Raw genomic sequence first — 25,451 nt, 5'->3', positions numbered from 1 at the left:
TTATAAGCACATTGAGGCCGATGCCATAAAGAACTCGTCTTCATATAGTCTGTGTTGCTGGTGGTGGATTATTTCAGCTGCAGCCAGCTATTGTTAGCATATTCTGTGCTGCCTTCAAGTCTGTGGGGACATGCTGTGGCGGAGGACGAAGCGTTGGGCTGCTGATTGGAGGGCCACTTGAGGGGGTTAGTGAAGGGTCAGCTGGAATTAAAAGCCCCTTTTTCTGCATTAAAAGCCCGGCCACTCCTTCCCCTGTGCTGCATCTTAAACGGCCGATCCATACTGGGCTCGTTATTCTGGCCAAATCAAATAAAACAACGTAGTCAACCTAGCAACAACATGTGTTCACAGGGGACCATCAGAGAGCTGGACTGATCTCCTCGTTCATGCCAGTGGGAAAGACCAAACGCCAGATTTATGGCCCAATGCTCTCTGCTAGGTGTCCGTGGATCATCACAATCAGGAGCTGGATGTGAAGCAGAGAGGGGTTGTAATTAGCTTTGTAGGGAATCATTAGGACCGGGTTCTCTCCTTGCCCCCGTTCACCGAGCAGGAAGTGTATGCGCGACATCTTCCCCAGAGTAATCACCGGGCTTTTGTGCCGCGCCTCCCCTCCTGTCCTCCACCTCTCCTCGTCTCTCCCCGCATCATTTGGCTCTAATTAAGACCGAGAGCGGAGGAAGGGAGAGAGAGTTGACCCTGCTTTAAGTTTCAGAAGTGGAAAGAGAAGCAGAAGGACGCGGAGATGGCGGGGGCGGGCGGGAGAGGGGGAGGGAAGAGCCAAGGATGGCGGCACAACAACATAACTTTGATTCTCTGTGAATTCAGCGTTTACCTTGATACTTTGGCTCTCTTTTTAATCAGAATCCTGCCTGTTTTCTTGTGGAAAAAACAAGTCTGATCATTTTAACGCCGCAGTTTCTGAATGTATCACTGTGGTGCTACTGAGGGAATAATGCAAATAGACCATATATGATCTATACGTGTTCTTCATGGGTTCTTTAAACGCCCACAAGAATCGGATTCTGTGAGGAAAGGTTTATTTTGTCTGGGAGAGATTCTTTGATTTATGATTAAATGCCTGTCAGGCTTTGTCGCCAGCCTGGATTCCATCTTAATGCGAAGCGAATGCTCTCAAATTTGGCAAAAAATAAGGAAATAAATAATTAAAAAAGCCTTTGACGTGGCAATTACAGGAGGCGTCGAGAGGTCGGCCGTTTCAGAGGGAAGAGACAGAGGAATCGTTTCGTTTCCCCGCGTGCCTGTTAGCGGCCCTGTTCCACGTGTGGAGGCGAATCCAACGGCGTTTAATGCTTCGCTCCACACATGGCAGCTGTAGGAAGTCGCACGCCGGCCGGCGCCGGTCACCCCGGACTAATGAGCGCACGGTTTCAAGCAGCAAAACCTCAGTGAAAACAAGAGAACAAAATGGCTGACGGCTCTTCTGTCCTACCTGACCTCTTTATTCATTTTCCCAGCAGGTATATTTGTTCCCTCGGGGGTCAAAGGTCACCAAGGCAATCAGGCGTGCAGCCGGTCGCCCCGCGCGCACACCTACACATGAACGCGACGGCGGTGGCGGCGGCCGGCTGAGTGACAGCCTAATTAAACAGTGCGAGCAAAGCAAACCCCTGTGCTGTAGCGCAGTCAACAGGATCAGAGAGACACTTGTCCTCCTCCCCCCTCGGCTCATACCCTTCCTCTACTGTAATTGATGCAGGGTGCGCGATAGCGTGCGTGCCAGCGCGAGCTGGATTGTTTCAAAGATGGGGGCCGATAGCGCGTGCGCCCGCATGGACGGGTGGAGGGAATGACTCAGGGTCTGGGTCTGCAGATAAACCAGAGCGGAGAGAGGAGGAAGGAAGGAAAGAAAGAAACAGAATTGCTTTCGGTCACTCTGGGAATGAACCCCAGGAGCTGAAGTCAGCTGTGCCTCCCGGGAGAAAACCAAGGCGTTCAGTTAAAGTTCCGCGCGGCGGCCGGTGTCACACGACTGCGGCTGAGGTTAAACGTCCGGGCCGATGTCCCCGCAGCTTCTCTCCACCGAATCGCAACACGATGGAAAGAGGCACGTGTTGGGACAGCTGCGTTTAGGAGAGGTCGTCTGCTCTTGAAGAGGAGATAAAAAGAGACCCGTGTGTCAGCGAGCCCATTACGCCGACCTCCAGAGGCCACATTTCAAAGCTATATTGAAAAATGCCCTCGCGCGTCGACACGTCCTGACTGCAGGCGTCAGCTTAAACACAGCACATTTCACTCTTGCTTTCTCCACCAAGCACGGACACACTTCTAGAAATGTCCGACCTTAACTCAAGCCAAGTTTCAGTCGGCTGTGACATCATAATAGTGCGACAGAAATGCTACGCTGCGTGCTAACATCGTAGGTAATCTGGTATTAATACACGGGTCCTTGTGGACCCATCAGTGGCTCCATCAGTGTTGCATCACAGCAGCTGTTTGATGGAATCAATTAAAAGGGTAAATGCATGCAGGGAGGTGTTCCACGGCTCATCTGACAGCTTCAACTTTCAAAAACCGACGTGACGGATGCGAGTCACATGGGGTCAAGGTGTGACCGGGGTCACGCCGCCTCGGTCTAATCTTCATCTGACGCTTTGCATGTGACCACTGTGACTACGGCGACGGTCATTCAGCCACGCTTTGGAACCATCAATCTAACAGGAAGTTCCTTAATCTAAACATTCTGATCAAAACGACGGAGAAATCTGCGAACGCGATGCAGATTTACGCAACAGCGGAGGGGGAGAGACTCCCCTTTAACGGGCAGAAACATTGAGCAGAACCAGGCACGTTAGGGAGGACGGAGACAGGGGGAATTAGGTAATAGGTTGATGTGTTTGATGAATGATCAGTAACCTCAGATACTGTAGGGATCCCCGATCTTCCTGTAGCATTAGCTCATCGATCGCTTCTGTTGCGTATTAAACAACGCCAGAGAAGACGATGCGCGCCCTAACATGATTTAATGGTTACTATTACAGACTGGCCGCAAGGCCAAATTAGTCGGCTCTGTGGTCCCTCAACATCTGATGTCAGGGCCATCACAGATGACCCTACATATGCTTGTGCCCATCAACGGGCCCTTTGACACGCTAACAAAGCTGCACCTCCGCTCGCATAACGAGTGACGTTTTTAGGCCACCCCAGGCCCCTTCATCCCGCCTTTAAAACATATCAAAGGTATCAAGCATGAGACTACACTGATTTATGAAGCCATTACACTGTTTGAGGACCCACAGCTGGCTGTGGAACATCTTTATGGGTCCCAGCGGAAGGGGTAGCAATGGCCACTCCAACTCAATTATTGCTTCTTAGCTAGTGTCCCTGTGAAACTATGATAAATATTCATGCTGATTACCAGAAAACAGTTGGGCTGTGTGTGTGTGTGGGTGTGTGTGAGTGTGTGTGTGTGCTAATATTGATGGATTTGGCTTCACATCTGAAACAGTTCTGTTGTTTTTGGCCACATCAGCTGTTTGTTGATGTTTCCAGTGTCCTCTGAAGATGCCTTTTCAGCAGCATCATCCCTCCATCCCAATGATTTACAAGCCCGCTGGTCTATTAGAAGAACTTGTGCTACAGGACCAGAGGAGTGTGCGTTCGCAGAGTAACTATATTTTGCTGCAGCGTCTGCATTCGCTAATACTTTGCCCTGATAATAAGGTGCATTCAATCCTACTGGAGCATCCTCACAATACAGATTGCTGCGTCTTAATGAACCCCCAGACCCTCTCAGGGTTTTAACTAATGATCTCCCTCTTCAAGGTCTGCAGCACACCGCTCACAGCTCACACGGCGCTGTTTGCATCACCTACTGTGGGATAAGTGGAGTATCGATTGAGCCAAATGACCCCTGTTTCTAAGTGATGCTCATTATCAGGATCCTCCCGTCTCTGAAAGATAATTCCTGCTGTTATTTCCAGCATTTTGGAGATGTTTGCTTGGGTGTTTGTGTGTTTGCTGGGCTAGTTTTCCTTAAAATAACATTATTGACAATAGTTTGTGCGAACATAGCGCTTCTTTGAAGAGGATCAGGATTGCTGAAGGGCACTTTTGCAGGTAAATCACTTGCACCCGGGGTAGAACCTATGATCAACCAGATAAATAAATGGATGTGAATATATTTCCAGAACTTGGGTTTACATTTTGAGGAAAAGCAGGGTACAACAGACACACACCAGATAATGTAAAGTTCTGGAAATACATTCAAATCCATTTATCTATCTGGTTGGTGTGAAACTGTCTTCTGATTTGTTGAAGCCTCTAAGATCCCGTCAGAGTGCTCGGAGGTGGTAATTCAACTTCCTGAATCAGCAGAAAAGCCAGTAATGACGGATGCTGACTAACGCTGACGAGCATCCGCGCTGAGGCGGACGCACGCCGGATCCGTTTCCTTCTCCTGAGAAGCCCCTGAACTAAAGTGACACCGGTTCGACGCCCCTCTTCCCCGATGAAGTGGGAAGAGGGGCGTCATCTGTGTGTTTTGGGGCCGACTCAGCTACCTGCAAAGACATCAATCTCCATCATGTCTGCTTTATGTCTCTCGCCCGTCCCCCGCCCTCTCTCTCCGCTGCCACTTGTGCCGCCATCTGTTCTCGATTAATGTGAGTTACCAGCCGTAATTGAAGCATCTGTTCATGCGGCGTGCATCCTTTTCTTTGACACATGGACACGTAACCCTCTTCCCGTCCCGTCTTTCGGCCTCTATTGTGTTTTAATATTATTTGAAGGCTTTTAATCTAGCCTCCTGTTTGTTCGGCGGCTCTGCATCGATCTGAGGTTCCTCTCCTCACACACGTTTTTTATCTACTCCATCATCATTGTTGTGTCTGAGTTTAAATGCAGCTGTTAGAAAAAACCTCACGATGGAATTTAAATGTGCTATTTTTTGTGGTTTACCGAATGTCCGCAGTCAGGAATCCCATTAAAGAGCCGACAGACATCACGGGAGGCAATAATGAGGAAATGGAAGTGACATTCCATTTTTTTATTTGCAATATGACTGTCAAACGTGGTCAACGTGGATTCCACGAAGGCTGGAATCTCGCAGTGGTGATGGCGCAGCCTGATATTGAGTTTGCCTCCCACACCCAGCTGATTCAAACATCAGCGGGATGCAGCTGTCAGTCAGGACTTAAGCCCGATGGAATGGAAACCAAGCAGGCCCAGAGGCAAAGACTCATTTAGGAAGCTTAATATGAATGTACTAATTGTAGGAATGTTATAGATTACATTGGTTAATCCTAAATACATGAAGTGGAAACACGTAACGCATTTACAGCCTCCCACAGATGCTAAATCAGACGTTTACTATCTCATATTCTCTTATCAGGCAGGACCGGCGGTCCACAAAGTGTAAATAAATGTTTTATTTCATGAGGTTTGCAGGATAACATTCCGACCTAAGCAGTAGCTTCAAATCTGTGAGACACTGAACGCTCTTCCAATGCTGCTCCGAGCGCTGACAGGTTCCTCTGAACATCAATGGACAAGAAGACACGTTCTGCCAGGATTAGCTTTGTCCCTTCTATCGATCATTTCAGTTGACTTGACGAGAGGCTGTCAGCCGATGTCAGCGCGCTCGTCTAAACGCTCAGCAGGGATTCGCCGCCAAGGACCTCGTCGGCGTGCAGAAGATGCGGCGGGCGAGAGGGAGCACGTGCTGCCGTGTGTTTCCGATATGTTTGCTTGCGTCGGGCTGTCTGGACTGGACCCCCCGTCTATGCTAGCAGGTGATGCAGCCAGACTGAGTTAATGAGCAGGAAGTGTGTGAGCGGGAGGCTGCAGGCGGTGTCGGAGGCCGACTCTCCCTGCCGCCACTGCGTGTCTGACGCGTTGACGGATAAAAAGAGCTTTGACATCCGCGGGCCGCGTACAACCCGCCGGTCGGAAAGTCTGCTACGATCAATTACGCTGCCTGTGTGTGGAGATAAAACCGACTCCAGAAGACGGCAGAAACAGCATCACCGAATCATTGTGAGGGCGGCAGATTTCAGAGGTAGGCAGACAGGTGGAGAGTCCATATGCCAGCCCAGTTTCCAGCCCCCTCTTCCCAGTCCAGCCTGGCTGCTCCCCTCTCCAGCCTGCACCAGGGTCAGAGAGCAGCTGCTGGCTCCAGCTCCTCAGCAGACACACTTGGCATCAGTGCTGGGAGCACATCTTTGTTTACTAGTGTGCTCGTATAATACAGAAATGTGTGTATTTGTGTCAGATTATATATATATATAAAATGATTTAAGTGAGGTGTCCCCAGCTGTGACGGCCAAACGTCTCTGTAGTAATCACCAATGAGTGGGAAACTGCTCCACCAGCAGCACAACGACAAGAGGTTTAATTCATTAGATTGGACCTGACCTCAGGCGCCATTTGTATCAATGAGGCCGCCGCCGCGCACGACAACGGGACAAAGACGGCACGGGAGCAGAAAGTGGCGAGCCGGACAGGGGCTGCCATGTAATCTAATTTCTCTCCGCTTTGTCTTCATTCATTGGCTGTCATGACAGATTAGGCCTGAGCAGCAGAAGCGAGCGCAGGGTGATAAATGAGGGGGGAGAGGGAGACGGGACGGCTGCGTTACAGTGTGGTCAGCAGAGCAGCGGAGGGGCGTGCGTCTTCTTCTTGATCCTCCTCATAAATTTGATGTCATGATTCATCATCTTTAATCTCACCGTGAAAGCACCAGCAGTCCTAATTAAGTGTTAACTGTCTATTCTATTCTATTCTATTCTATTCTATTCTATTCTATTCTATTGGTGGTTAGTTGAAGGAAACTAACCGATGGGCTGGGAATGGTTGAATTAATTGAATTAAAGGTTGATTTGACCCTTGCCGGCTACCGATGGTGCAGTTTGGTGCTGTTTCAGATTAAACTATTTGTGCGCCTGAAATGAATGAAAAGCTGCACAATTCCAGCAAGAAAATGCATAAATAGTCGTTTGAATAAGAATATCTCCCTTCTTTCTGTTTTTACCCAGGCCTACTTTCGTCAGGGGGTTGCGCTGCAGTACCTGGGTCGTCATGCCGACGCCCTGGCAGCGTTCGCTTCGGGCCTGGCCCAGGACCCCAAGAGCCTCCAGCTGCTCGTCGGCATGGTGGAGGCCGCCATGAAATCCCCCCTCAGAGGTACGAGCCGTGCGCCTCCTCCGCACTGGCGCAGAGACCAGAGCGGAAGAGAGAGGAAACTGTGATGCGATTGTTCACTTTGTTCTTTTATTCAGTCACTTCTGCGCCAAAATGGGAAAATATGCAACAGATTATTCAAATGTCGGGAGGGAAGGGGAAGCACATTTCATGTGACAAAGAGGGAGAAGAGGCGCGGGAAAAAACCTGGGAGGATTGACCTGGGAATATAAATAAAACAGGTCGGATGAAACGGGGAAAAATACTTGAAAGCGGAAAACTGCGAGTTTCTGATGGTGTTTCAAGGATACGATTGGACTTAAATACTGACGGAGCGGCGTGCCTGGCAACCACAGCCGCCTGAGCCTAACTGTTATTGCATTTTTAATACTGTATTCAGAGAAAATGCAGGAAGTGAATGTCAGATCCAGAAATTCAGCAACAAGCTGGAAATTCTGGCTGTACAGATGTCAGAAACAGGGACACGGACATCAAAATGCAGATGCTGTAGTGGATCCAGATCGGCACGTGTCCAGATGTGTAAACATCTCATTTTTTACCACAGACATGTTGTTATCCGACCCTGGTCTGCTCTGTGTGCCAGCAGGAAGTAGTGGGTCGCATGAAACGGATATTATCTTACTGGTCTCTGACGTTTCTGGGCTCTCGGTTCTGCGTGACAGCTGTGAAGACGAAGCGTGCGCACAATCAGAGGCGGCCGCAGGCTAGATTTGGCAGCCAGATCGTGTTTTTCGCCCTTCGGCTCCAGCGGAGTGAAAGCAAGCCTCGAGAGAGCTCAACCCGCATCTTCTCCCAGCAGAGGAGAGCGTTCCCGGAGTAGTCGGAATAGTTTCCCCTGAGGACGAGCGTCTCAATCCAGGTTGAGCGGGAGGTTGATGTCAACGGCAGGACGACTGTATTTTAGGTGTTAATGACGTCGATCACGCCGTCTTGTCATATGAGGTCTCCTTAAACGTCCCCCCACTCAGATTCCCTTGAGCCCACCTACCAGCAGCTCCAGAAGATGAAGCTGGACAAAAGCCCCTTCGTGGTGGTGTCCGTCATCGGGCAAGAACTCCTGACCCACGGTTTCCACGGCGCCGCCGTCGTCGTGCTGGAGGCGGGGCTGAAGATCGGCACGTGCTCGCTGAAGCTGCGCGGATCCGTCTTCTCGGCGCTGAGCTCCGCCTACTGGTCTTTAGGCAACACGGAGAAGAGCATGGCCTACATGCAGCAGGACCTGGAGGTGACCAAGACATTAGGTACGGAGCGGGAGACGCGCCACGGCCTCAGATTCTGTAAAGCAAACCAGTTTGTAATGAAAGTTCCCCCCACAGGTGACCAAGCAGGCGAGTGCAGAGCTCACGGGAACCTCGGCTCTGCCCTCTTCTCCAAAGGCAGCTTCAGGGAAGCTTTGGCCAACCACAGAAACCAGCTGGTGTTAGCCATGAAGCTAAAGGACAGAGAGGTACGGCACCGCGTTTGCAGCGTAAAACATGGAGCTTTAGTGTGTTTCTATGGGAAAATCACACACAGGTGAGCTGTTGGGCTCGGTTCTGATCAACAGCCTCGCTGTAAACAGCATTTGTTTCATTTCTTTGTTGACTTTCACTGGATCCAGAACGTTTCCTCTTATCTGCCTCACGGACCACCCGACGGGCAGAACTGTGGTCCAGTAAGTAGCATTGTCGGCTCGCAGCGAGAAGGTTCTGGGCTCGTTTCCTGGGTTCTCTCTGTGTGGAGTTTGCGTGTTCTTTCCCTGCCTGAAAGAGTCTAAAAAGACGAGGCCTGTTGGGAGGGAGAAGTTGCTCAATAACTGACTCTAACAGCAGTCCATGATGATTCCTGTTCCTATACAACCCAAATAATCTGGAACAAAGTGCAGATTTGCTCTCATTTGGTTATTTTGCTCGGCCCCAGGCCCAGCTGAACTCACAGGCTCCCTCCTGAAACACTTGGGACAGTTAGAACCAGTAAATGAAAGGGCCGCTCCAGATGAGACTCTGGCCTCCTCCTGTCTCACAGAGCGAAGCTGTCAGCTTGTGTGTGTTTAAATATTCCCACACGCTCCCGTCGTCATTCCCCTCTGGAACGGCCCCTCTCGCGCCACCTCTCATTAACTCCTCCAGGTTTGAATGTTTCATTCATTCTCCAGGCTTCGGGAACCATCTTATTGTCCTTCCAAGACTTTGTGTTGAACGTTACTGGCTGTGGTGGGTAACAAATCAAAGTTGATTGATTTTTTTTTATTTTTTTTTTACATTTTATTGGTTGGTTTTTTGATGGACTGAAGTGATTTTGGACAGTGTGTTGTTTTGAAACTGAGTCTGGGTGCACATCCTGCGCGTTTGAACCCCCCCCACTTGTTGTCAGATGGATATTGAGCTCCTGAAACTCAGCCATCAACACAAATCCATACCCCCTGCTGAGTGTTTGCTCTGCCGTGTGTGTTTCCAGGCAGACAGAGTCCAAACAAAGACGGCACCTGTAGAGAAATGATATTTAACCACACGAGAAAGAACAAACACAGAGAAATATCAATTTGGTAATTCCTTATTATTTCATTATTTTAAAATAGGACATTGATTATTATTTTTCCTTCAAAACACATCAAAGATGGATAAAGGTTTTCGGCCATTTTTAATATAAGATTCACGCACGATGACAGGTTTCATATTATGAATTTTATGATTCTTTTTTCCCTGTGCAAAATGACGAAAATGCACACACACACACACACACACACACACACACATTCACTGTCTGCTCCCAGACACAACATGATTGGATTTTTTGTGTGTTTTCTCGTGCAGGGGAAACACTGCGTCCTTGAGGGAAATCAAACAGTTGTCTGGCCGGTTGACTGTGCCTCCCTGTCGTTTATTAAATCTCCCTTTCCCGCCTCAGAGACGCGTCGACTGGATTTTATGTGTTTACACTCATCACTTTGCTGGGAATTGGGATCGGCACGGCGTGCACGGCGGCTTCTTTTTCTGAGCACACATGAGCAGAAATGAAAAGAGCAGTTTTCTGGTTTTAATTAGAAGAGGTGAAATCCTCTAAAGGTCAGTTTGGCTGTTTTTAGCATTTATTAAGACCCTGCACAGGAAGTGTGTTCACGTCTAATCTTCCTTTAGTTGTTCAAGCTGAAACAATTGCTCGCCCTCCAACTTTTGCTGTCATACTGTCCAATCCTGACCCTTAATGAACGGCTCTAAACCTCATTTTAGAGCTGCTAGCGCTCCAAACCACAGATGGCGGGTGGATGCACCCGCTAGGTTTTCACCCTCCTTCGTCGTCTGCTGTGGTCTTGTTGGAGGAAGACCAGAACATGGGGTCATGGTGTTGGGAGGTGGAGGTGGACTTGATCTCCTGGACAGTCCTGGCGGGGCATCGGTGTTGACACCTGAGAGGCCCTGAGCTCCACCTGGGACCAGGAGATCCGTGTCCCACTTAATCCTTTAAATACGAGCCCTGCTAATGGCCTCCTCTGTCACTGACTATGCTAGCTGCATCTGTTTAATAAGAGATACACCCCAAATCATTTATGAGGTAATTATTCTTGAGCTTGTAAAGCTTAATTTTGTGTCTTCTTACTCATTTTAATGTTTCTTACTGTAAACACCCTCCTCTTATTCCAGAGGCTGGGGGGGGTAAACGAGAAACAAACATGCTAATAACCCCTCTTAAATATTTCATAGTATCCCCTCCTTTGCTCGTTCCCTCTCGTGTTCTTTAAACTGGCAGACATTTCATTAAAGCCTCTGGCTTGTTCCCTCTGTCCCTCGGCATGTGTTCATAAAGGTCACACTCTCGCTTTAATTTCTAAGTCTGCTGATGTCTGCCGCTGATGTCTGTGTGCTGACATGAGGTCGGAGCTGCTGAAGGCCTCTCAGTTAATTACTGTAACTCTGGCCGGGCGGATGAGACCATGCGTGCAGAGAGAGTCAGATCTATACCTCAGATCAATGACTATTGATCATTTTTTAGATATAAAATGAGATCTGGTGGGGAAAGTCTGTTGAGTTTCTTCTTGGATGCCACAGAAATTCTATAAAACATACATCACAACTCAAAGAACCTCCCCATTTTCCTTTGTGCTCCTCCTTCACCTGGCCAACATCAGCAGGAAGGTATCCCCATATGAGCCTGGTCCCGCTCTAGGTTTCTTCCTGTTATATTTGAGTGTTTCTTCCCCCGATGCTTGTTTGGGTTTTTCCATTCTTGCTTGTAAGAGTCAAATCAAATAGAATCTGTGGGCAGCGACCACAGAGCTTTGCCCCAGAACGCCGTCTGTTTTGGTCCATGTTCTAAAACTACCAGTTAATCGCAACTGCTTTTGTCTTTGAGCACTCCGGGGCGGCGAGACGTCCAGATCGATACGGAGCTCTGCGGACTGTCTCACCGCGGTGTTTGTGTGTGAGTGTAACAGGTGGATCGGCTGAGCTTCAGTTCACCAAACCTGGAAAATCTCAGCAGTTCCCGTCAATCGGAATCGATGGGAAGAAGAGAAAAAGGTCCGGATGCAAAGAACCTGACTGGATGCTCATTTGTAACCGGATAAATGTTCATTTTCTGGTTCGTTAGACCTGATGAATATTGTTTCCTACTCTTTGAGCGCTGATCAATGCCGCTCACCTCGGATATTCGGCTCTCCAGCGAGTCTTTTAAAGGACAGAAGCAGGAGCGGTGATAATAATAGTTTGTTGTTCTCTGTCTAATCAGATAATCAGTGTGAACCAGGGGGAGCTGACACAATCAGTGTTGGGTTGCACGGGGGGTGGGCGAGTTCACGGCCCCGTTTTAATGCACACGTGAAGGAAGCTGTGTAACCGCGCACGATCCGCATGGAAATACGCAGGAGAGGCTCTCTAATTAGTCGTGAGAGTGGTGCGGGAAATCGTTAGAGGTTCCAAATGCTACAAAAGCGCCTTAATGAAAGAAGTGCGCAAACCGGAGTGGATGCACAGGGTGAGAGTCTGGCAGCGGCTCCTAATAGGAGGTGAAGGATTCACTTTCTCTCCTGCAGCCTTCAATATGTGTGAACGATTTCCAATAGGGAGGAAACGCGGCGTCTCCCTCCGCTAACGAGCGTCTCTGTTCGCCCGGGCCTCGGCGGAATGCTTGTGTTCAGAGGGGAATGTGTTCTTGTTTCATTAGTATCGTCGGGAGCAGTTTTTAAACTCTTTCTAAACAAGCTAGAATAACGGGCCCAGTCGGAGCAGTTAAATCATTTCTAATATTTAGTGTCTAATCCATATTTTAGCACAACGAGCTCGGAGGTGGATCTGGTATTAAATATGAATTGTTTTCCATGTTGGTTTTTTCTGTTTCATCCTCTGTAGTGTTGGATGCCAGAGGCCCCACGTAGTGAACTCCTGTCAGGTTTGCACGTGGATTGTTCAGCGCTGCCATCTGGCTCGGCGCCGTGCCCCAATTACTGGGGATTATTATTAAACCCATCTTTTTATCTCGGGCTCCATTCGACCATCATTTGTGCGCCCGAAAGTGGTTCTCTGGCCGACTCCCATCCTGGCCCCCCTCGCACTCACCTGCAGGTGCTTCGGGTGCACGTCAAGCGTCAGGATGGGATGGAGCCAACCGTTCTGCATATACGTTCCCGGACGCTGCAGCTGCCCCGTCTGTTGGCGCTGACGCCGGCGCTGGTGTGTTTGTGTGCTTTCAGGCGGCGTCGGACGCGCTCAGCAGTCTGGGCCATGTTTACACCTCCATCGGAGACTACCCCAACGCTCTGGCAAGTCATAAACAGTGTGTCCTGTTAGCGCGACAATCACAGTGCCAGCTCTCCGAGGCTCGCCAACTGGGCAACATGGGAGCCGTGTACACGGCGCTGGGAGACTTCACCAATGCTGTTCAGTGCCACGAACAGCACTTAAGTATCGCTAAGGTACAGTACGACTCACACAATATGGAGGTTAAAGTCAATAGGAAAAAAAAGATATTTTAGAAAGAGTCAGGATTACTGCCTATACGTCCCTAAATGTCGCTCTATGAAAAGTATTGTGGTTCATTGATTTAGTGTCTGGGATTTTCACATAAAAATGCAGAAATAAAGTACTTACACTCTTCTATTCAGGTGCCTCAGGAACTCCAATATTAACCCCTTTAAATTATAGTTTACACCAGCTGGGTATTGTAGTCCACAGAATGTTTGGTCTCATTCATCTCAGTAGCTTCTTCCCTTTCACAGGACTACAAACATGGAGGGAGTCATGAGACAAAAAAGTCATTTCTTTTTTGTGCTAGACCCTCAGTTAAAAGACCATTGTCCTGTTTTATTATTATTTTATTGGAAATGACTATGCATATAATTTTTTGCTGCACATGTGGACCAATATGGCTTAAATTAAGTCATAAATAATCATTTTTTTGATCATAATAAGATTAATGTAACAAGTTTCTATCCTTGAAATACTCCCGTGTGCAGACTTTAGAGAATCGGCGTGAGGAGGCGCGGGCTTACAGCAACCTGGGCAGCGCGTACCACTCTCAACGGGACTTCGATAAGGCCGTTTCCTACCACACGCGGGTGCTGGAGCTGGCGCAGGAGCTGGGCGACAGAGCCATCGAGATGAGGGCATACGCTGGTCTGGGGCACGCTGCCCGGTGCATGCAGGTAGGTGTGACATCGAAATGGATCCGACATTCTGGGAAACCCCCTGACGGGCGCGCCCGCTGCCCTGTGACCTCCAGGACCTGGAGAGAGCGCATCAGTACCACCAGCACCAGCTGGACATCGCTGAGGAGCAGCAGGACAGAGCGGCGCAGGGCCGCGCCTCTTCCAACCTGGGTGGGTTTGCCTGGAAAACAAGTTACAACTGAGAAACGTGCTCGTAGACGGAGCGAAGGAAAGAAGGAATCACCCTGGCACAATTATGAGAGCGTCCATCAGATGAGCTGTTGTCTCGTTACTTGATTAAGTTATTGATCTTTTGCCTCAGGTTTCATTGCAATCAGCCGTGCGCTGGACTGATTGATCACTGTAGAGTTCCTGGTCGGAGGGTTGAGCCAGGGTTGCACGTTGCTCTTGTTATTTGACAATTTGTAATCCAAACGGGGGAAAACAAAGGAAGGCGAACGCGGCAGCCCCACAATAATCCGGCTGCACCGTCACTCTGGAGGACGATGGGATGTGGGTTGGCGGATAGCTTCTTCTTAGCATTGCGAAGGACGATAAACATCAAAAAATGTACCAAAAAAAAGGTTTGTTGCATAAAAAGAGAAGAGTTTCTTATCTGCAGCAGCCCCCCCCCCCTCCAAAAAAAAGAGTCCTGGTTCATATTCAGTTCAATCTGTGATCTGAGCCGTCAGTTTGCTGTGTGTAGGTTACTTTTCTGAGTTTGCAACTCAAACTTTGCCAGCAGAAGGGTCAGAGAGCTATTTTTACCCACTTTCAGATGTTTTTTCTAATGTCTCTCTTAAGTCTTGTCCTTCAAGCGTCCACCTGCCAAAATAAAATCACACAAGGGAGGAGAGGAATGGCTGAAATCTGAAATATTTGATTAATCTGAGGCCAATTCAATTGATTTGCATTTGTAGGCCGCGTGCAGTCCGGGGAAAGCATTTGCTTTGCATGATTTATGGGTTTAGCAAATATTCTGTTAAAAAATTAGGTTTTATCCAATCAAGAAATCAGAGACAGATAAAAACAGGCTTATTCTATTTGTCATTATTAATCCTGGAATGTTCTTGAATAGCTGCAAACTTTTACCTTCTTTTAAAGTTGGGCTCACTTTTTTGCAGCCTTCCACATTTAGGAACCAAAAATAGAAGCTTCCCAAAGTTAATATGATTAAAGTCGATGGACAACAGCTGGAAATGTGATGCAATTTCAGATAACTTTGCCGAGTCTTCAGGCTTTCCCCCCCCAAAAATTTGAATCTGCATCACATTATTGCCACAAGGAAACGTTCCCCTTATCTTAAAGTGAGACATCTCAAAAGCTACAACCGAGTCTTTGACTTCTGTGTGACTTTTTCGCTCCCAAACTGCCAACATAATGCACGTATCCTACCCTCATTTGCCTAAATTAGCACAGCAGACTTTAATCGGGGGTGACGGTGCTGAGGGTCATGTGACGACCCTGGCCCTCTGACATCTTATCTGCCAACAGAGGCCCTATCACATGACTGCAGGAGTGCCTCTCTGGCCAATCAGTGCTCATGTTTTATTAACTGGGTTTTGTTTTCTGCGCCCACAGTGATATCCTAAACCCATCGAACCTGATTCCAGTGCTGAGCGGACAACTCTGTGTGTTGCGTTACGCAGGAAACACGAGCGCGGCTCCGGTCGCTTTACACACAGGACAATTAAAAAGATGATGCCTGTTGACAGCGTGGAGCCACCGTGTTCCCGTCTGATTGTGTCACTCTGGAGTCGAGTGATCTCTCGCTGTTGTTGTATTTGCACCCTGAAAAATCAAACGCGCCGCACAAAGCTCGCCGTCGACACTTCCATGTGTGACTAATAAGCTATCGGCGAAGTGACTGACAGTCTCCTGACAGAGCTGCTCCAGAAAAGCTCCAGTCTACAGATCAGCCATTCAGATCATCATTTATGGATGATGCTTTTCTCGCTCGCTCATTGCTGACTCCACTCAGTCTCCTTTCTTCCCTCCTCATCAGTTGTCTCATGCTGTTTCTGCCTTTGTTTACTCCTCCTCCTCCTCTTCACCCCTTCTTTCCTCAGCCTGTCTCGTCTTTCCCCGTCATATAATTCCTTGTTACTTTTCTCACATCTCACTCTTCCCGCTTTAGTCTTCTGCACCACTTTGACTTTAAATTGACTCATAAAAGTGTTCAGTCTGGTACTGGATGTTGACAAAAACATCCATTTTTTCCCCCAAAGATACATTAATCATTGTAATAAATTCACAGTAATTGCTTCTAAAACATGGAGGGCTCCATGCTGCATGTGCGCCGAAGCATTTCAATTCAAATGGCATCATTTCTGCCATGTTTTTAGATGATGTATTTGCTATTAACCTGCTGAATCTGAGTGGATGGTGTTGTGACGTGACCACCAGAACCTCTCCATCCTCCTCCTGCCTGCTACTTTATTGTTGTTTTCTGATTCTAAGCATCTAAATCTCAGATCCAGCATTCTATCCGTGGATTTTTGGGACAAAACGTTGCACTTTCACAGCTGATTCAAATGCAAGGCAGCTTAAGGATTTATTTTTTTTAAACTTATAATGGCAGAAAAAAAGGAAAAATGGAAGCGTAGACCATCCTTTCCTCTTCCAAACACACCCCTCAGCCTCTCACGAACATCTCTCATCCTCACGGCTCCCCTCTCCTCACGCCCCCCCCCCCCACTGAGAGAACCCCCGCTGCCCTGATACAGTAAATTCGCAGGTATCTGCTGTCTGTTCTGCACGCGTGTGCATCCGCACATGTTAACGGTGGCGTTAGCAGAGTTTTGGGCTCAAAGTGTCGCTGCAACAGCTACTCCAGCCAAATCTACAGGCTTCTCCGTAATCCTCTTAACACGAGAACCCTGATTAACCATGTCTCCACTTCCCTTATCTGCAGCCACCTTCACATAATTCTGCCTTCTTTTCCAAGACAGAGCTTATATTTGTAAAAAAAAAAGTGTCCATATTGACTTAACACTGTATATTTTAGTAGTTAAGATTTGTTTCTGTACAAAAGCCAGTAGAAAAAGAAAGAAAGGGAACTAGAGGAATGGAATGAGACTATAAGTGTTGTGGTTTAATAGAAATGTTATGAGAGAAATGTTAAATGAGGCATCAGAGAGGGTGCAGCCGTCCATCTCTACATGTGATGTCAATACTGAATCCATGAGTTATTTCCTCAGCTGCTGCTGTGATTTTTTCCCTTCTTTGCAGTTGGAGGAATGCTGCTGTTCTTTTATGCTGCCATCTCCATTCATATGTAAAACATTGCATTTAATGGGTGTTTGCCTCCATATTTTATTTAGAAACGGTCCCTTGCGTGCGCTCACGACGACACATTGGCTCTTCAAAGTAGACTCGCACATATGCAAAGCATCGCAGGTCTATGTGTAAGAGGAGCGTTTCCTTTTGTGTGAGGTTTAATCTGACCTCAGTGAAGCGTGTTTTTGATTTCCGTCAAGGCAGCCCATCAGATGTGTTGACATTAACGTTTCACAGTGCTCTTCTTCTTCTACCCCCCCTCCTTCCTAGCAGCAGCACCTATTTCTTGTTGCCTCCATGGGGCCATATCATTTTTTTGCACCCCATTAATGTGCCCTGGCCGGCGTCTCTGGAATGGCTCCAGAGAAATGTTCAGATTGAATTGGGTAACAATGTGATTCCACAGACCAATAAAAGAGGTATAACCAGCAGTCACATCTCTAACGGAGGTGAAAATGTGTCACGGGCTGGCAGTTAGCGCTCCATAGTTCCCCGCTCCCCCACCGTGGCAGCAAAGCTACGTGTAACCTCTCCCATCTGGTGTCTCCACACCCTCTGTTTCCCACTCCTAAACCCTGCGTACCACAGTCTCTCTCTCTCTGGGTGCACATTTCAAAGAATCAGTGTTTATAAATGATGTTAGCATCCTAAAAATAGGGGGGAGAACAATCACCCTGCTGTGTCCCACTGGCAGGAGCATTGTAATGTGTAAGCAGCGCTTCCGTGAGAAGCCCTGTTTGGAATGTCCCATGATCGCTTCCGCTGCTACTCAACGCAGCGGATGGATGAATTCATCACCACGGTAACCTGTTAGGTGAGAAGTTAAAGCGGTTTATTTCTGTCCTGACCTCCGTCTCAGGCATCATACACCAGATGAAGGGAGAGTACGAAACGGCGCTGAAGTTCCACAAAGCCCACTTGTCCTTCGCGCAGGAACTGAGCGATTACGCAGCCCAGGGGAGGGCGTACGGGAACATGGGCAACGCGTATCACGCGCTGGGCGTCTACGACCAAGCCGTCCGGTATCACCGGCAGGAGCTGCAGATCTCCCTGGAGGTGAGTTCCTCCGCCGTTCACCGCAACAGGGCAGAAGCTCGCGTGGAAAAGCCGAACGCAGCTGTGAAACGTGTGTTGCAGGTCAACGATCGGCCGTCGCAGGCTTCCACGCACGGCAACCTCGCCGTCGCCTACCAGGCGCTGGGTGCACACGATCGCGCTCTGCAGCACTACCTTCACCACCTGACCATCGCGCGGGAGCTGCGAGACACCCCCAGTGAAGCCAGGGCACTAGGCAAGCGGAGGGAGGAGGGAGGGCCAGGCGGATGCCCGACTGAAATCTGACATGAATGTTTCCCTTCAGCAAACCTAGGCAACTTCCACAGCTGGAGAGGCGAGTATGCTCAGGCCCTGCCTTACTACCAGCAGTACCTGGGGCTGGCTCCCGGCCTGCAGGACCTGGAAGGAGAAGGGAAGGTGTGCCATAACCTCGGCTACGCCCACTACTGCCTGGGACAGTATCGGGATGCTGTCAGGTCAGAATGAAGCTGACAAAACACCCCTCTGATAGGTCTCCTCAACACGTGTTCCTCCTCCAAACGATCGAAAAGCTTGATTTTGTGTGTTCTTTCTGATTCCCGTTGTCCAGGTATTATGAGCAGGACCTGGCCTTGGCCAAGGACCTTCAGGACAAATTGTCTCAAGCAAAAGCCTACTGTAACCTCGGCCTGGCTCACAAGGCATTAGGGGAGTACAACAAAGCAGAGGAGTGTCAGAGATACCTGCTGTCTCTGGCACAAGCCTTGGATAACACACAGGTCACCGCTGCTGCTGTTTGCTCCCACTGAACTTCAGAACCATCCTCTGTTTACTGGCAGTTACTCAGAGCCATCGTATTTGTCTGCAGGCCGTTTTCAGGGCCTTTGGGAACTTGGGAGACGTGTGTGTGTGTCGGGGCGATCTTCCTGCAGCTGTGAGGTTCTACCAGCAGCAGCTGACCCTGGCCCAGAAGGTCAGCGATCAGAAGATGGAAGCTGACGCCTACTCGGCACTGGGATCAGTTCACAGGTGACCGAGCGTGCAGAGATTTTGGGATTTTTCTGGGTCCTCCTCGCCTTCTCACCCACTCTTCTTCTTTCCTTCTGCAGGCTCCTCCGCCAGTTCGACTCAGCCTTGTCCTTCCACAGCCAGGAGCTGACGCTCCGCAAGGACACGCGCGACCAACAGGGAGAATGTCGGGCCCTCGGCCACCTGGCTGCGGTGCACATGGCCCTGGGGGACTACTCCACAACCTTCCAGTGTTACGAAGCTCAGCTCAGCCTGGCGCAGGGGCTCAGGGACACCCGCCTGGAGGCTCAGGTCCACGGGAACATGGGCATCACCAAACTCAACATGGGGGTGTTCGAGGAAGCCATTGGCTATTTTGAGCAGCAGCTGGCCATGCTGCAGCAGCTGAGCGGCACCGAGAGCCTTCTGGACAGAGGCAGAGCTTATGGGAACCTGGCGGACTGCTACGACGCCCTGGGAGACTACGAGGAGGCTATTCAGTACTACGAGAAGTACCTGACCACCGCTCAGAGCCTCAACCACATCCAGGACCAGGAGAAGGCCTACAGAGGGCTGGGGAACGCACACAGGTACAGAGCGCATTTACTAAAACATACATAAACAGACCATGAATGTGTGATGGGTCCTGTTTAATGCTAAATAATGAGAGAATAAGGATTTGCACATGTAAGAGCTCACTGGATCCCGTTCAGTTACAGTCCAGAATACGTTTTAGAGGAGAAGGAGAAGGAGCAGAGTCTGATTTCATTAACTACCATACGACTGAGTTTATAATTGCTCTTTCCAAGGTCGGTTAATTCTAATGGAATTTCTCGGAGCCACTCTGTTTATTTTGTTTACATTCCCCTTAATATTGATGTCGTTTTTATTCTATGTTTATGTTCTCATTAGCATTGACATGCTTTCAGAAACGCAACAGCATCCCAGCAAGAATCTCAAATGAGCTTTTCTTGCCTCAAGCAGACACACACACACACTCAAAATTAGAGTCAGAATGGTAATGAAAAATATTAACAAGCTCAATGCAATTAGAGTAATGTTAATATTGAAATTAAATTGTAATGACATTAAAGTTAGGGGCCCACCTTGGGTAAACACACGTGTTCATGATTGTGTGTTTTCTTAGCTCCCACTCAGAACCACTCTGGGCCGTTTCTCCTCTCTTGACTTGACCTCCTCCTTTGTCTCCCTCTCCCCAGGTCTATGGGGAACCTGCAACAGGCCCTGGTGTGTTTTGAGAAGCGCCTGGTCATCGCCCATGAGCTCGGCGGGGAAGGAGGGGGCAAGGCTCAGGCCTACTGGGAGCTGGGCACCTTACACAGCCAGCTGGGCAACTACGAGCAGGCCCTCTCCTGTCTGGAGCACCAGCTCAACATCGCGCGCGCAGCAGGGGTGAGGCGTCTCCACCTGTACAGTGTTTCCCTCTCAAGCCGTCACTCGTATTGTCAAAGGATACAGCGGAGCAGCTTTAATGAATGATATGTGACAGCCTGTAAATTCTGTGAACTGTCAGGATAAATCCCTGGAATCAGAAGCAAGCGATGCGCTCGGAGGCGTGTATCAGCTGATGGCTGACAACGAGACGGCGCTACAGGTCTGAGCACCAGCACGGCTCTGTTAGCATCCTGATAATCTGTCAGACAGCAAGAATAACGGCGTCAAATATTCACCCGGCGCCTCTGTTCCAGTGGCACCAGAGGGCGCTGGATATCGCGGAGCAGATCGGATGCGTGAGGAGCCAAGGTCGGGCGTATGGAAACCTGGGGCTGACCTTCGAAGCTCTGGGAAAGCACGAGCGGGCCGTGGTCTTCCAGGAGCAGCACCTGAGCGTGGCGGCGCAGACCAACGACCTGATGGCCAAAACTCTGGCCTACGGAAGCCTGGGAAGGATCCACCACGCACTGCAGAACTACGCACAGGCTGTGATGTACCTGCAGGAAGGTAGCAAACCAAACTAACCATGGATTCACTGATTTAGCCGACCGATGTCGCTGCTTTTAGATACTCTTATATAGTAAAGATGCCACACGGAGTCAAGAAAAAGTTTCCTTTTTAGCATGACTTTTGACACGTATGAGCAAGTGTTGGACTCTAATTACGTCTGGTGATGAAAGGCGGAGGGAAAGACCCATGTTAGCTCTCCCTGCAGTCATTCTGCCCGTTTCACTGAGAGTCTGGATCTTAGCGCAGCTGCTGATGTGCACGTCAGTAACCTGTTTAACGTCAGACTTTCTTGACATTCAATTACTTTAGGAGGATCAACGGGGATCCATCAGACAGCTCGACGCCAGTAGTTCTGTTTAATTTTGAAGCCCACATCTGTCGTTTTCTCCCATTTTCTCAACATTTCACCTGGAATTTGTTTTTTTTTTCCTGCGGCGCAAAAAGAAAAGGAATGAAAGCCCCCACGAAGGCTGAGACGTTGGAGGTTTTAATTAAACGCACTCCTCAAAAGTTGTGCACGCCAGGAGCGGCATCGCTCGCTTCACACAATGAGGAATTTAGCTGGGAGTTGAACTGAGGACGCAGACGGAGAAACATTTTTACATCCCATAAACCCTCCCGGCCAGTAGGAAGAGCGTTGGATAGGGATCATCACAGGGCCAGGCAGAGGGAACAGAGGAGGGTAAATCTTGATGTTTGATGAGATTTGGCCTCATCTGAGGGTGTAATGGGAACTGATTACAGCACGCCGCGGCTGTCTGCTGCCGCACAGCAGGAAGATGAAGGATGTTAGAGACAGACTGACAGGCAGATCTATAAACGTAGATTTCAAAAACCACAGACACAGACAGACAAACGTGGGCTCAATCAAGGTTGGATGCAGCAACGGCCGTCAGGAGGGTGAAAGTGCTAATTATCGGCTCTGCCTGAAGGAGCTGAACAGTCTGATTTCCATTTCGCCTCAGGGCTGCGGCTGGCTGAGCAGTTAGGTCGCAAAGAAGATGAAGCGAAGATACGCCATCGGCTGGGCCTGTCTCTGTGGGCCAGTGGGAACCTGGAGGAGGCACAACACCAGGTCTGTGTGTGTGTGTGTGTGTGCGTGCGTGTGTGTTGAAGCTACAGTACCTTGAGATTAGGCTGAAGATCACGAGGTCACAAATGTATTTCCCAGCTTTTAGTAACAGTTTGCTGACCTAAGGGATTTGCCTCTGCAACGTTTCTGCACCACTGCAGCTCAAACCAGTCTGGATCTGCGTGTTATTATTATTACTTATGAATGCAGCGCGTTTAAGAACAACCCGTGCTGCCACAGATGGCTAAAATAGAGGGTTCAAAGGGCACCCGGGGTGGCAGGAAGGGCTGGTTTAATTCCAGTGTAAAGCGTTCAGTCATCCAAAAAGAGGAATTGGTTCGTTTTACTGCAGGAAGGTCTGTTCCAGCTTAATTCCTTCGAGACAGTTTACCCACTTCCTTTAAACAATTGCTGTTGTCCGTCCCTTTAAACTGCCTGTACAGTAATGAAAGCACAAATCAATAAGTGCTGAGTCCCGTTTAAAAGAGCTGTCTGAAACACCCGCGTTGTGTACGGGCAACCGTAAATGTCGCTCAGATTCACATGATGGATGCAAATCACCGAGCACGAGACAGAGAATCGATCCAGCGCTGGGTTAGCGTTAGCCCTGCGCACGCTCGCCACAAGGGGTTTGATCCTTTATAGGACATGATTATTCTTTATTTATTGGATTATTATAAACCTTTCATGACGTGATCAAAATGAACGTGCTTATGACTCAAGTAATTATTTGTATATTGTTTCTAATGAGTAATTTCATCCAATAGACAGTTGTGTGATGGCAGTGCCCCCCAGTGGTTAATATTCTAACAACAAGCGCCTCTGATTTGGAAAAGGGTGCTTTCAACATACCGACGGCATATTTAAAAACAATGTTATAGCAGGACACACAGCACGGCAGTGTTCATGTGATGCGTGTTTGCTGTTTTTCAGCTGTACAGAGCATCTGTTCTGTTCGAGACAATTCGTCACGAGACGCAGCTCAGCACCGATTACAAGCTCTCCCTGTTTGATCTGCAAACCAGCTCGTACCAGGCTCTCCAGAGGGTCCTAGTCAGCCTGGGTAATTTAACTCTCCTCTCCCTGGGTTTTTATTTTGGAGTCTGAATCTCAGCTCCTCACTTTTCCTCTCACACGTACGCGCTCTTTCTCTGTGCTTGTTCGCATTGGTGCTTCAATAATCACCTGATGTCCGACTGAATTCTAATGAACTCTGTGCTAATTATATGGCTGCGTGTGATGTCCCAGGCCGGCATGATGAGGCACTGGCCATAGCAGAGCGCGGTCGGACGCGCGCGTTTGCTGACCTCCTTGTTGAACGGCAGAAGGGAAACCAGCACTCAACGGGCAATGACCCCTACATCCCTGTCACCGTGGAACACATGGTGGAGACGGTGAACAGTCAGAGGGCTCTGGTCCTCTACTACTCTGTTGCTGGGGGCTTCCTCTACAGCTGGCTGATAGCTCCAGGGACAGGTAACGGTTGCATGTGCCAGTGTAGATCATTCAATTATTGCCCATAATTAGCATTAGCATGCTTTATCAGTGCCGTTGTCAGTGCAAAACATTCCAGTAGCATCTTTATTTTTAGGACGCATCAAAAATTAATGTTGCACCGCTACTAGCGAGTGAGGCAATATCTCATTTAGATTTCCATGTATAAACATCTTAAATTTGTTAGGAATGCTACAGGGGTGAGCCTATCAGTCAAACAGAATAAGTAAAAGTTTAGAAGGCAAATGCACCAGCTGAAAAATCCCTGTTGAAATGTGCTGTTCTGCTGGAGCCTCCATTTTATTTCCTATGTGATATAAAACAGTTATTTTTTATGTTTCTTCCTGGTTTCTTTAGTGCAGACAGAAAGAGTGGCTCTTAAAACAAACAGCTTTTCCTGAAATGCCTCCGCAGGTGTTGTGAAGTTTCACGAGGTCTATCTCGGAGAGGGCGGAGTGGAGACGTCAGAGTTCCAGGACGGTGGCGGAAGCCCTCAGGGGGGGACAGGAGCGGGTGGAGGTCACCTGTCTCTGGAACAGTACATCTGCAACTCCAGAGAGGCTCTGGGGGTGGACAGCCACTACAGCAGGTGCCTCTGCTTTTGATTCTGTCAGCAAGAAGACAAGAAACTGAGTTCATTTTAATCCATAAAACCTATTAATCATGTTAGAAATGACCTAACATGATCTCTGAATGTGACATTATATCATCAGACATTTGAACTCATTGTGTTTATATAAGATAATGTCTACAATAATGATGAAATATACTTATTTGCTGGGTTTGATATTATCTGTTTGCTATAATGAGGCAATTCCATGCTTCCAGATTTGGCTCCAGCAGTGAGACAGAGAGTGAAGCTGGGGATCTTTTAGACCAACAGTTCGAGGAGCTGAACCACAAGCTCACCTCAGCCGCCGATCCGACGGGCTACCTGCGAATGGTGTCCAGAAATAACCTCTTCAACAGGTTTGGCTCTGGTTTGCTCCGTTGTCTGGTGACCTGGCGGCAGGTTTTTAGCATTTAGCGTTTTAGCATGTTTGATTTAATAAAGATATTGCAGAACATTAAACGGTAAAACATCAAATCCTCTGCTGTGTACTTCACAAGATTAACACCAGGTAATTATGTTAGCATATATTAATATATAAAATTTCCCTGAAACCTTCCCATTATCTTTAATTGAAATAGGGAACGATAACAGGGAGGCAGGTGAGCTAAACAGCCACATCGGGTCATTGTATTAGGATTTGCATTTCTATATTATTACTCCAACATAATTGGAATTGTTATAGCAGCTTACGTGACCTGATGATGTGCGCCGCTGGTTGTCATGTGTGCATCTGTGCCTCCTATAGGAGCTGTCAGAGCATGACGAGCCTCTTCAGCGCCACCGTATCTCCAGCCAAGGGCAGCTCGCCGTCTCTCCATTGTCGCCCGAGTAACAAACCTCCCCTGCGAGCCCTTTATGACTTACTGATAGCACCCATGGAAGTGGTATGTGTGCATATAGAGTTGGATGCAGATGGATGCGGCGTCAACGACACATCCGACTGTCGTGGTTAGTCTCTGTTTGCACCGTGGTTCCTTTTCCCTCAGAACGCTTGTGTCTCTCTGTCCTCAGGGCCTGATGCACAGTGCCGGGCCTGTGGGCCGACACAGGCAGCTCGTATTAGTGCTGGAAGGGGAGCTGTACCTCATCCCGTTCGCCTTGCTCAAAGGCAGCTCCTCTAACGAATACCTTTACGAGAGGTTCAGCCTCATTTGTGTTCCTTCTTTAGGCAGCCTCACGTCCACAGTCAAGGTAAGGACGCCGGC

At 48.7% G+C, this 25,451-nt stretch overlaps 1 protein-coding gene across 3 annotated transcripts in view; it reads left to right on the top strand.

Moving 5' to 3' along the window:
• ttc28 (tetratricopeptide repeat domain 28) overlaps positions 1-25,451 on the top strand; it is a 52,793-nt gene that overhangs the window by 21,482 nt on the left and 5,860 nt on the right. For all 3 annotated transcript variants that reach the window (XM_057018875.1, XM_057018874.1, XM_057018876.1), the window contains 22 exons: positions 6,996-7,143; positions 8,130-8,402; positions 8,478-8,608; positions 12,827-13,048; positions 13,589-13,777; positions 13,855-13,951; positions 17,919-18,115; positions 18,197-18,350; positions 18,420-18,591; positions 18,705-18,873; positions 18,963-19,123; positions 19,204-19,692; positions 20,323-20,515; positions 20,637-20,717; positions 20,812-21,064; positions 22,033-22,142; positions 23,073-23,202; positions 23,388-23,615; positions 24,048-24,222; positions 24,462-24,602; positions 24,992-25,130; positions 25,258-25,437. In XM_057018875.1, the coding sequence (XP_056874855.1) occupies positions 6,996-7,143; positions 8,130-8,402; positions 8,478-8,608; positions 12,827-13,048; positions 13,589-13,777; positions 13,855-13,951; positions 17,919-18,115; positions 18,197-18,350; positions 18,420-18,591; positions 18,705-18,873; positions 18,963-19,123; positions 19,204-19,692; positions 20,323-20,515; positions 20,637-20,717; positions 20,812-21,064; positions 22,033-22,142; positions 23,073-23,202; positions 23,388-23,615; positions 24,048-24,222; positions 24,462-24,602; positions 24,992-25,130; positions 25,258-25,437 (4,032 nt within the window). The remainder of the gene's footprint in view (positions 1-6,995; positions 7,144-8,129; positions 8,403-8,477; positions 8,609-12,826; positions 13,049-13,588; positions 13,778-13,854; positions 13,952-17,918; positions 18,116-18,196; positions 18,351-18,419; positions 18,592-18,704; positions 18,874-18,962; positions 19,124-19,203; positions 19,693-20,322; positions 20,516-20,636; positions 20,718-20,811; positions 21,065-22,032; positions 22,143-23,072; positions 23,203-23,387; positions 23,616-24,047; positions 24,223-24,461; positions 24,603-24,991; positions 25,131-25,257; positions 25,438-25,451) is intronic.

This window comes from Takifugu flavidus, chromosome 20 (assembly GCF_003711565.1).
Source record: "Takifugu flavidus isolate HTHZ2018 chromosome 20, ASM371156v2, whole genome shotgun sequence".
NCBI lineage: Eukaryota > Metazoa > Chordata > Actinopteri > Tetraodontiformes > Tetraodontidae > Takifugu > Takifugu flavidus.
Note: the sequence above shows the minus strand (reverse complement) of the source record. Positions and strands in the feature narration are given on the sequence as shown.